A 12,857-nucleotide genomic window follows, 5' to 3' on the forward strand; every position below is an offset into this window, starting at 1 on the left:
TTCCTGTTTCAGAGCAATCCAACATACTGAGGGCTTCTTTTCAATGTGCAAATCTCCAAGTTCCCATGGGGTCTTTATCAGGGCAGAAACTGTGCCCATGACCACTGGCTCAGATTTCTCCTCCTTGTATGGGGAAGGCTGTGCTGCTTGGCCACGGTCCCTCCATCCCAGCTGGGACCATGGTTTAGCCACAAGATTAGCACAAACGGCTTTGGAAGGATTTGTTTGTTTATCTTTCTGGGTTTTGTTCTAGATACAAAAGCAACACAAGCCACATGCTTGTAGCTAAGAAAAATTAGAATACTGAAGAAATGTATATATGAGCTCCCCCCACACACACCATATAATCACAGCTGTCATCTAAGGAAGCCGCTAAATAGGAAGTTTTTCATTTATAGATCCTCGAGATGGGGTTATATTGCAAGTTTGGAAACAGAAGCTAAGAGCCAAACGGCCATGGCTAACATGTGGAGTTGGTGGAGTTCCTGGGGAACTCCACCAGGAAAGAGGGGGAGCAGAGCACTGAGTTCTGTGTGAGATGAAGGCCAGTAAGGAAGCCCCTGCTGGGGTGACCATCAGGACTGGGAAAAAGAGCTAAAAGCAGTTTTAGGTAAATTGCTGTGGAATGCAGGTATGTGTCTTCTGATAATTCCCAACTTTTTAAGAAAGTTCTGGCGTAAGTGGGCTTTGTGTTTTCATGGAAACTGAGGAACAAGATGAGTGTCAGGTTCGGAATGACATGGGGTAGACAAAGTCTGCGCATGCGTGCACACACACAGAAACACCCAGGGGAGCCCCAAAACTCTGACAGGCATGGACCAGAGCCAGGTTCCAGCTGCTACCAGAGGCCCCTGCTGACACTGAGTTATATGTAGAAAGCAGGAGGTAAAGGTTCTCCCAAATCCCAACCCTCAGGAATCAATGTTAATCGTTTGGGGAATGGTCTTTCAAGAGTTTTGCTAGGCATGTATGAATATATCTATTATTAATGAAATGAGCTTGTGCTTTACATATTGTTTTGCAACTTGCCCTTTTCCCTTTAATAACAAACCGTGTTAAACAAGCCTTTTGAGTCAAGAAATGTTGATCAATTTCACTTTTTAATGAATACTAAGTGTAAGTGTGTCTTATTTTATTTATCCCATCTTTTATCAACAGACATTAGGGTTGTTTTAATTTTTTTAAAGATTTTATTTACTTATTTATTCATGAGAGACACACATAGAGAGAGACAGACACATAGGCAAAAAAAGAAGCAGTCTCCATGCAGGGAGCCCGACGTGAGACTCGATCCCGGGACCCCAGAATCATGCCCTAGGCTGAAGGCAGACAATCACTGAGCCACCCAGGCATCCTGGGTTGTTTTAATTTTTCACTAACAGGAAAACATGCTGCAGTAACAGTCTCTTCCATATGCACATCATTGTACACTTGTGTGAGTTTTTCTGTAGGATACACTCCTAAAGTAGATTTGATGGGTCCACAGATGTGCACATTAAAAAAGTTAAGTGATAGGGCACCTGGGTGGCTCAGTCGGTTAAGCATCTGCCTTCAGCTCAGGTCATGATCCCAGGGTCTTGGGGTGGAGCCCTGTCCTGGTATCAAGCTCTGTGTCCTGCTCTCTGCTCAGCAGGGGACCTGCTTCTCCCTCTCCCTCTGCCTGCCGCTCCCCCTGCTTATGTATGCTATCATATAAATAAATAAATAAAATCTTAAAAAAATAAGTAAAAAGTTAAGTCATTGTTTATTCTTCTCTAAATACACTTAAACAACACTAAAGTTTCTGAATATACCAAATACTTTAGGGGTACTATTAATTACTTTGAGATCAAATAATAATGTCAGAGATTCTATTTTTCTTGTTGTCTTTGCACCAGATATGACCAAAGGCCATCATTCATTCATTCATTCACTCATCTGACCAACATTTGCTGAGTGTCCATTATGTGAGCATTTGCCAGGCATGTACCTCTCTGCTTACATTTATAGAACTAAGCAGTTATACTACTATTAATTCACTGCAAAAGCCTTTCAGGATTAAACAACGAATGCTCTGCAAGCTAAATAGAAACATAGGCACAAGTAACCAGGGAACACGTGATATACTAAAGTCCTAGAGGAAAAGGAAATTATGAAGATAGAAGATGAAACTTTTGTGCTATGTGAACCCAGCTGTAGAAAATTGTGACATCTAAGTTTTGGTTCTTTCTATATAACATTATAAACTGTGCAAATCTTTTTATTTTTAAGATTTTATTTATTTGAGAGAGAGAGTGAGAGAGCACAAGCAGGATGGAGAGGGAGAAGCAAGCTCCCTGCTCAGGGAACCTGATGTGGGGCTCCATTCCAGAACCCTGGGATCATGACCTGAGCTGAATGCAGATGCTTAACCGACTGAGCCACCCAGGCGCCCCGACCATGCAAATCTTTCATTTAAAAAAATGAAGATTTGTAAAAGTAGCCCTCCCTGACCACACTTTGGCTGTGTTATGCCTAAGTACAGAGCTCTGCAAAGGATGGGAGTGGTTAGGAATTCTTCAGGGAGGGTTATATTTTTGTATAATTTGGCTTCAATTTACCACACTGACTAGATTCAAATCCCCTAGGCAGTTAAAATGACATAAGAAAAATATAAATAATGTATAAATAATAATGCTCTCCTGGGTGGGAGCCTGAGGGAGGCAGTGGTTTGAATCTCCATAACTGAGTCTTTTTGTAACCAAGTACTGAAGTACTCTATTAGCTCTGAGTACTTCTACATGCAATTTCTTGGGGGCTGGGGAACAGCTGCATCTTAATAGGAAATGTTTCATTAACCACGACAAAGCCTGGATTTAGAAATTTCAAAGCCCTGAAAACATTTTTATTGAAATCCCTATAAATCTTATGTGAACACAAGAGACCAAAAAAGTTTTTCCTGCGCAGCTTCAGATAGAAACTGACTCATCAACTCGCACAGTTTGCACACTGATGTGGCCACATCTGGATCAGGGGCCTTCAGAAAAACATCTCCAAAGATGGTGTGTATTTTTTTTTTAAGATTTTATTTATTTATTCATGAGAGACAGAGAGAGAGAGAGAGAGAGAGAGAGAGGCAGAGACACAGGCAGAGGTAGAAGAAGGCTCCATGCAAGGAGCCTGACGAGGGACTCAATCCCGGGTCTCCAGGATCAGGCCCTGGGCTGAAGGTGGCACTAAACCACTGAGCCACCTGGGCTGCCCTGGTGTGTATTTTTTTAGGTGGATTAAAAACCCTGTTGAAAAAAAACAAAACAAAACAAAACAAACCTTGTTGGTGGGGACACCTGGGTGGCTCAGCAATTGAGTTGAGCATTTGCCTTTGGCTCAGGGTGTGGTCCCAGGCCCAGGGGAATTGGGTATGGAGTCCTGCATTGGGCTCCTGTGAGGAACCTGCTTCTCCCTCTGCCTATGTTTCTGCCTCTCTGTGTGTGTTTCTCGTGAATAAATAAATAAAATCTTTTTTAAAAAACAACAAAAACAACTCTGGAGGCCAAGAGATTTATGGAGACCTTCAAGCAGAGCACTGAAACTCTCCTTTTTAACAGTGAGGATAGATGTACAAGTCGGGCAGTGAAAACCTTCCAATCACCATTTTAATTTCTTATTGTTTGTAACTAATGCTCAGGGTCACTTTATAACATTTGCCGCAGACTAACTTTTTTTTTTTTCTGGGTACATTTTACTCATCAACCTAGAGAGGTTGTGAGGTTTTACTGTTTTGCTAATGACTGGGTAACTGGGGATGCCTCCAGTGCTTGCACATGCTTGCAAAGGAGGCGGGAAAAGACTGATCACTCTGTGCCCTTCATACGGCAGATAGTGATGGTCACAGAGGGTAAAAACCCTGAATTCCTCTGCCAGCCAAGCAGGACTACAGAGGAGGACACGTTTATATCAGCTCAGGGCTGAAAATCAAGAATCCTGAGGGTGGGGCTCCTGGCTGGCTGTGGGTAAAGCATATGACTCTGATCTCTGGGTTGTGAGTTCAAGCCCTGCATTGGGTATAGAGAAAAGAAAAAGAGAAAAGGAAAGGAAAGGGAAAGGGAAAGGGACGAAACCTCTTTAAAAAAAAAAAAAAAAGAAACCCTGGGCACCTAGGTGGCTCAGTGGATGAGCATCTGTCTTTGGCTCAGGGCATGGGGTCCTGGGATGGAGTCCTACATTGGGTTCCCTGCAGGCAGTGTGTTTCTCCCTCTGCCTATGTCTTTGCCTCTCTCTGTGCGTCTCTCATGAATAAATAAAATCTTTAAAAACAAAAAAACAAACAAAAAACAAACCGTGAATGAGAAGACTGCCATCAGTTTGATGACTTTCAGTCATTTATGCAAAGTGCCTTTACCAGTGAGTCAAGGAAAGAATGAACTGGTTTTAGAAAGGAAATTGTGAACAAAGAACTACACAGTCAGAGGAACGTTCGCCTGAAGGCCTTTTACAATTACATGTCCACAGATGAGGACATGATGATAAAGACAATGATACTGGATGACATTTTCCAAACATTTAACATGTGCCACATCATGTACTAAATAGATGGTCATTTAATCTTCATCCCTCCAGGAGGTGAGTGCTACTACTACTCCCGTTTCACAGAAGAGGAAACAGAGACTTGAAGAGGCCCAGGAACGCAACCAAATCGCATGGCTGGCCAGTCGTTCCAGGCCAGGTCCAGCCCAGAGCCCCCTGACCTGAGTATACAACAGTTTATTACATTATTTTCTCTGCTTTTGCCCATGTTTGGAATTTTCCAAAATAAAAAATGAAAAATAAGTAAAAGAGGGGGGTCGTCCCATCAAGCTCTTAAAACAGAACAGCTCTTTCTGTTTTGACAGAAAATAGTCAGGTGAGAAGAGAAGCTGGTAAGCACCTATTCCATGGGTGGGGCATGCCTTGGACCCCCAGCCTCCAGCCTCATCTCACAGATAGGGGTCACAGGAATGCAGGCTCTAGTTAAAACAACTTGGGAACAGCTTGGCCAGCCAGGTCTGGTCCCTGCACTTCCTACCAACACAGCCTTCCCCCTCCTCAGCCTGGGAGTACTAGGCCTTCGGCCAGCCTGTCACCCCAAGAAGGTGGGGATTAACCTCAGATCAATGTGTGACTAAAAAAAAAAAAAAAAAAAATGGAGAGGATGAACCAAATAAAATAAAGACGACAAATGCAGTGGAAGCAAAACTCAGGTGAGATGTTGAAGGCAGTATTTCCAAAGTGAAAGGAGAAAGAGGTTTCACAATCAGTCTATCTGGGGAATGTTGTCCTGCATGTATCCACCTCGCCTCCAGACTCCCAATGTCCAGTAACCTAAGGCCTCAGGATCATTTTCCAATGCAGAATTCCATGTGGATCCCACTTGTGCTGCCCCCAAGCCCTCATGGTCGAGGTGGCTGACTCTGATCCCAGCTGGGGGAGCCTGGGAGCATCCAGGCCTGGCCAACCGAGGACAGGGGTAGTGACCGGGACTCTGAAATTGTGCCCACTGAACCTGGATCCAGGGACCCACTGAGAAGGAAGGCGACAGGGAGAAAAGTGAGGCCTGGGGAGAGGCAGAGATGCTTCCTGGCAGCAGTGTGAGGGCCCTGATTAGGTCACACTGAGCATTACCTTTACCCTCGAGACTGTGAACATATAACTAGTTTGCAATAGGTTTCTGTAACCTGTAACCAAAGGGGAGTCTTGACTAATAATCCTATTTCGCTTTGTCTAGTGCTCCTTCCTTGAGCATGAGTGGCCCTGATAAACACCCATGGAGCCAGTGTCCCAAGGCAGGAGTTTACAGGCCAGGGCAAGGGGAAAATGTGGATACCTAGGCCCCATACTTGGAGATTCTGATTGGCTCAACCCAGGATGGGCCCAGGAATCTGTCCATTTAGTAAGTGCTCCAGGTGCTTGTGATTTGCCAGTTTGGGAGCCAGCTTGGATGCTGGCAGTTCTAAGGAACATGCTTTGGAAACAGCTCTCAGGAACACTTTTATGTGAGTTGCACAAACTTTCTCCATTGTCGGTTCCATTTCTGGGCATGTACTTTTACAAAATGTACCTTGGTCAAAAGACCTTTTGAGGAGCTCAGAATACCCACTGTGATGAAGGGGCACATTCAAGTCTCTGCATGGGTCTATGGGCTCTCAGAGCTCATTTTTCCAGATGCTATTTGGAGAATAAAAGTCACCTTCCAGTCATACCAGGAGTACACAAAAACAGGTGGTTCTAGGTGGGCCTGGAGGAATAACTGGGACCACAGCTCACATCCCTAAAATGCACCCAGGGCACCACGTCTTAGCTGGCAGGCTGCGTAATGCTACGTTTTTGGAAAGCTGCTTGGCAGCCTTGAAGTTCCCCTTCTCTGACCCAGTAATTCTATTTCTAGGACTTGGAGACTGGAAAATAATCAGAGGAGCATGCAAAAACTATACACAGGAGATGCTCATCACAGCCATGTCTCTGACAGCCAAACACTTCAGACAACCTATGTGTCTGTCAGCTGGAGACTGGTTCAACTAAGTACACAGCCTGTAAAAATCATGTTGCCTACATCAAGCCAAAAAGCTTCTGCACAGCAAAAGGGAATTAGCAACATGACCAGGTGACCTATGGAATGAGAGAAAATATTTGCAAACCATATATTTGATAAGGGGTTACTATTACTATCTAAAATATATAGGGAACTCATACAACCCAATACCAAAAACAAACAAACAAAACCCAATTTAAAAATGGGCCAAAGGCCTGAATAAGCATCTTTCCAAAAAAGATATTCAAATGTGAAAAGGTGCTCAACATTACTCATCAGAGAAATGCAAGTCAAGGCATAATGAACTGTCACCTCACGCCTGTTAGAATGGCTCTCATCAAAGACAAAAGGTACATGCTGACAAGGATGTGGAGAAAAGGGGACTCTTATGCACTGTTGATGGGAGTAAATACATAAAATGTGATTTATGTATATATAATAGAATATTATTCAGCCATAAAAAAAAGAAATCCTGCCACTTGCGACAACATGGATGAGAACTTGAGGGCATTATGCTGAATGAAGTTAAATCAGACAGAGTCATACATGTATCATGTATGTGGAATCTTTAAAAACCCCAAATTCAAAAAAAAAAAAAAAAAAAAAAAACCAAATTCATAGGAACAGAAAACAGATAGTGTTTGCCAGGGTACAAACTTCCAGTTATAAGATGAAAAAGTCCTGGGGAAAAAAAAAAAGAAAAAGTCCTGGGGAATGTAATATCCAGCATGGTGGTAACTATAGTTAACAATACTGCATTATATATTTGAAAGTTGCTAGAAGGCAGATTTTATTTATTTTATTTATTTATTTATTACTGAGACGGGGTTTTTATTTTTATTTATTTATTTTGTATATTTTGTTATTGGAGTTCAATTTGCCAACATATAGCATAACACCCAGTGCTCATCCCGTCAAGTGCCCCCCATCAGTGCCTGTCACCCAATCACCCCATTCCCCCACCCACCTCCCTTTCTCCTACCCCTTGTTCATTTCCCAGAGTTAGGTGTCTCTCATGTTGTGTCACCCTCACTGATATTTCCCACTCATTTTCTCTCCTTTCCCCTTTATTCTCGTTCACTATTTTTTATATTCCCCAAATGAATGAGACCGTATAATGTTTGTCCTTCTCCGACTGACTTACTTCACTCAGCATAATACCCTCCAGTTCCATCCACGTTGAAGCAAATGGTGGGTATTTGTCGTTTCTAATGGCTGAGTAATATTCCATTGTATACATATACCACAGCTTCTTTATAAATTCATCTAGAAAGCAGATTTTAAAAGTTCTAATGAAGAGCCAAATGTCCATCAATAGAGGAATGGATAAAGAAGATGTGGTGTATATGCACAATGGAATACCACTCGGCCATCAGAAAGAATGAAATCTTGCCATTTGCAATGACATGGATGGAGCTACAGGCTATTATGCTAAGTGAAATAAGCGAGTCAGAGAAAGACAAATACCATATGATCTCACTTATATGTGGGATTTAAGAAACAAAACAGATGAACATATGGGAAGGATAAAAAGAGAGAGAGGAAGAGGGAAACAAACCATAAGACTCTTAACAATAAAGAACAAACTGAAAAAATAAAAAAATAAAAATAATTAAAAAAAAAGAACAAACTGTGGGTTGATGGAGGGAGGTGGGTATGGGTTGGACTAGATGGAGAATGGGCATTAAGGAGAACACCTGATGTAATGAGCACTGGATGTTGTATGTAAGTGATGAATCACTGAATTCTACTACTAAAACCAATATATATAAAATATTGGTTTTAGTAGTAGAATATATAATAATATATAATATTACATAATATATTTATATATATATATATATTAACCAATTACAATGTAAATAAAAATTTGAAAAAAGAATAAATAAATAAATAAAAGTTCTCACCACACAAAAAAATTGCAACTATGTGAGGGGATGGATATGTCAACTAACTTTATTGTGGTAATCATTTTGTAATAATACATATATAAAATCACTACACTGTATCCCTTAAACTACATAAAGTTATATGTCAATTATATCTCAATAAAGCCAGGGGAAAAAAGTATATTGTGTTATTACCACCGTGCTCACAAAATAATAGTTACTGAGAATGCTGATATAAATATATACATATATATACATATATACATGCACAAATCCATACACTTATGCATGCATATGCATACATATACTTTGTAAACTGTTGATATACATGGATGTATACACATATATGCCATGTAATGCCAATTCCTTATTTTAAAATATCGACGTATCTATATCCATATATAAAACAATAGAAGGAAGTCCACCAAAATGTTAACAATGATTATCTCTAAGTAATTTCTAGTTTTTCTTTATAGTTCTATTTTCTAAATCAGAGAAAGTTATAAAATTAAGATATGTCCTTTAAAAATCATGTTTTCAGGGGCATCTGGGTGGCTCAGTTGGTTTAGGATCTGCCTTTGGCTCAGTCATGATCCTGGGGTCCTGGGATGGAGCCCCATATCGGGTGCCCTACTCAGTGCAGAGTTTACTTCTCCCTGTACTCCTCCCTCCCACTCATGCTCTCTGTCTTATGCTCTGCTCTCTCTCTCTCTCTCAAATAAGTAAATAAATAAATCTGGAGCACCTGAGTGGTTCAGTTGGTTAAGTATCTGCCTTTGGCTTAGGTCATGATCCTGGGGTCCTGGGACTGAGCCCACGTTGGGCTCCCTGCTCAGTGGGGAGCCTTTTTCTTCCTCTCCCTCTGCTTGATGCTCCCCCTGCTTGTGCTCTCTATGTCAAATAAATAAATTAATAAATTTAATAAATAATCTTTTAAAAAATCGTGTTTTCAGATAATTATTAATAAATTAAAATGCTTCTGGTGTAACATCAAATGGAAATACAGAATAAAAACATATTCAACATGGTACTAATTAGTTTTTTAAATTTTATATATATATAAAATATGTATACAAAAAATTCTTTAAAGATTTTATTTATTTATTCATGAGAGACACAGAGAGAGAGAGAATGAGAGGCAGAGACACAGGCAGTGAGAGAAGCAGGCTCCATGCAGGGAGCCTGATGTGGGACTCGATCCCAGGTCTCCAGGATCACACTCTGGGCTGAAGGTAGGTGCTAAACCGCTGAGCCACCCAGGGATCCCATATGTATACCTAATTTTTAAAATTTTTTATTTATTTATGATAGTCACAGAGAGAGAAAGGGAGAGAGGCAGAGACATAGGCAGAGGGAGAGGCAGGCTCCATGCACCGGGAGCCTGACGTGGGACTCGATCCCGGGTCTCCAGGATCGCGCCCTGGGCCAAAGGCAGGCGCCAAACCGCTGCGCCACCCAGGGATCCCCTGTATACCTAATTTTATGTGGATCTATACATCAAGGAAAATACTAAAAACTGTTAGGCCTGTGTAGCAGGATTATAAGTAACTATATTCTTCATCTCACTTGTGTACCTTTTCCAAACTTTCTACAATAAAATTGTGTTAACATCTTGAGTCTGAGGGCACCTGGGTGGCTCAGTGGTTGAGTGTTTGCCTTTGGCTCAGGTTGTGATCCTAGGGTCCTGGGATCAAGTCCCTCACTGGGCTCTCCTTGCAGGGTGCGTGCTTCTCTCTCTGCCTATGCCTTTGCCTCTCTCTCTGTGTCTCTCACGAATAAATAAATAAAATCTTAAAAAAAAAAACAACAACATTTCAAGTCTGAAGGAAAACCCGGTCGATTGCAATTGTAAACCATGGTCCCTAGGAAAACCATCTTCCCTGCAGTGCTCTGGTCCCTAGGAGCCCCTTCTAGCTGCTATGTTTTGTGCGGTCATGAGAACTAACTACAGTACGGCTTCTTCTGAGCCCTACAGCCCAGGATGAGCACCTTTCAGCAGCGCCCCATTCACACAGGCCAGAGGAACAGCAAGCATCTCAACAGCATTGATAATCATTTCAATAACGATTCACTGAGCTCACTCACTGAGCTTTCCCTATGTGCCCAGCCCCACACTCTGTGCTTTGCAAGCATCACCTCCTTGAGCAAAGCAAGGACCAGTCTGTCTAATTTCAAAACCCAAACTCTTACCAGTGGTCAGGCTGTGCTAAGGAAGAAGACTTTAAGGAATATCTTTGTGGTAAGTCTGTTTCTGAGGAGCACATCTGGTATGCCCAGAACCTTCTTTCCAATCCTTTTATGTAAGAATAATGTTAAATTTTTACTTTGGCTTATACTTATTGTTCCCAGAGGTCATTTTCATAAATAACATATCCCACTGCTCTTCTTGTTTTTCTTCTACTTACCTTTTCTTCCGATGGGTAAAAGCCAATTGCTCTCATGACAAAAGGAAGCTCTGACAGGCAAATGTGTTCCGACACCTTTCTGGTCTCCATTGTATCAATACCTTGACTACGGAGCTGAGAATAGTAAAAGTAGTCTTCCAGCTCCTACGTGGAAATAAAATGGAAACACAACACACATTTTGGCTAAAGTCAAAATATCCATTAGGACTCTAAGGACATTTTCTAGAAAGTACATTTTGAGCTCAGTGGAGAAAAGAGCTTTAGAAAAAAGTGAGAAGGTTCACCCTCAGGCACATTTGTTTTACAAACCTAAATAGATGTTACCAGGAAGTGTTTACTCTGAGGACAATTACCCTGTAGAATTTTCCTTCCCTGCCACCAGCCACCAGACCATAGAATGGGGTCAAGTCTTCACCCCCAAGAGAGACTGCTGCCTCCAGGGCACTAGAACAATAATAGAAACATCACTGTTAGAAGGCGCTCACCCGTAAGTGCAGGTCAGCCAGCATCTGCCTGGCACCACAGACCTCTGTAGGGTATTATGGCACCCACACAATTAGGGTCTCTATAAACCAGTTAGAAAAATCTCCAAAATGAAGCTGAAAATGAAAAATTCAATTTCCATGTGGAATCTGGTGGTATAGGGCACCTGCCTTAATGAAGGGATACACACTCACTGATGACAGGGCAGGAGATTCACAATTTGTCTGCAGTCTTTGGGGAGCACAGCTCTCCAGGGGGAGGGAAGGAGGGCTCCTGTGCGCTGAAATCACAGGCCTCCCCAGCGGACCAGCTTCACTCGTAACGTGAGATCTGCATATGACCGGAGCCAAAAACCAGGATAAGAGCAGGTACGCTGCCAACACTAATTGCTTCCATAAAAACTCGGGAGGCCACAAGGGACCCATGCCAGTCAGATAAAAATAACCCTCTGCTCTCTAACATGGGGTCAGGCTTCCTAAAAATAGGCACTATAAATGGTAAGAAAACCTACTTTTTTATGAGACTGACTTTGCCCCATAGAAACACAAATAACACGAAATCATCGGTAATAATCCACTAACTGGATTTCTGCTAATCTGGCCATTAGTTTCTTTGTGGGGTTATTAAAACACATGTCAGTATAGACCACAGTGGGGAAGTGGTTAAGTATCCAGAACCTGGAGTCAAAGGGACATGCTTGTGAGTCTTGGCTCTGCCACTTGTAAGCAGTGTGATCACCGGCAAGGAACAACCTCCCTGGGTTCCAGTTTCCTCATCTGCAGAATGGGAGTAATTAATTATAGGTTTGCCTCACAGGGCTGTTATGGAAATGGAGTGAAGCCATATAAAGGGTTTGACACGAAGACCTCTGTTCTCCCCTGGGGCGAGTGTTAAGGTGTGCTGTTGAATCAGACAGACCTGGATGTAAATCTCAGCCCCACCACTTACTCCAGTGCTTAAGAGGATCATTAAACACCTGGGAGCTAGTTTCTAGACATATGGGAATATTGTGTGGGGATACCAGCAGTCCCTGACTCACAGGGTGGCTGTGAGGATGAAATCAGACAATGCATGGAAAGCGGTCAGCACAGAGCCTGGCCCAGAGAAGGCTCAGGATGAGGCAGTTAGGCAGTTACCTTTCTGTTGGACTTCATATCAATATACACCTATACCTCTCTTCAAAGAGTCAGCCACAAAATTGTCTTGGCCCTCTTGTCAGGGCCTTGCATAAGCCAGCTCTGTTAGGGTCTGGGAAGCTAGTGTGTTCTTCAGGTGGGCTTGAGGCCCCTCTCCAGGAGGGCCCACGCTTTACCCAGCTCTCAGCTCTGATATTAGCCATAAGGCAGGTGTCTAGTTCAGAGGACTCCCTCTCTGTGGCCTCCAGGCCTTGCCCAGGCCCAGTCCCAGCAGGCTCTGTGGGAGGCTACATTTAGCCATGCAGCTCTGGAACAAGGCTAGGTAAAGGCCAAAAGTGATATAGAGGAGCCTGTCACCACCAGGAGTGCCTGGGAAAGACTCATAAGAGCTCTGGATGCTCTGGGAACAGCTCTCTGG

The 12,857-nt window shown here is 42.5% G+C and overlaps 1 protein-coding gene across 1 annotated transcript in view; it reads right to left on the bottom strand.

Annotated features, from left to right (window-relative positions):
• The window catches only part of CFAP251 (cilia and flagella associated protein 251), a 66,936-nt gene that overhangs the window by 11,003 nt on the left and 43,076 nt on the right, over positions 1-12,857 (bottom strand). Inside the window, exons 19-20 of the mRNA XM_038574962.1 lie at positions 11,174-11,264; positions 10,821-10,964 (exon numbers count right to left, since the gene is read on the bottom strand). Of these exons, the coding sequence (XP_038430890.1) occupies positions 10,821-10,964; positions 11,174-11,264 (235 nt within the window). The remainder of the gene's footprint in view (positions 1-10,820; positions 10,965-11,173; positions 11,265-12,857) is intronic.

Source organism: Canis lupus, chromosome 26 (assembly GCF_011100685.1).
Source record: "Canis lupus familiaris isolate Mischka breed German Shepherd chromosome 26, alternate assembly UU_Cfam_GSD_1.0, whole genome shotgun sequence".
Taxonomy (NCBI): domain Eukaryota; kingdom Metazoa; phylum Chordata; class Mammalia; order Carnivora; family Canidae; genus Canis; species Canis lupus.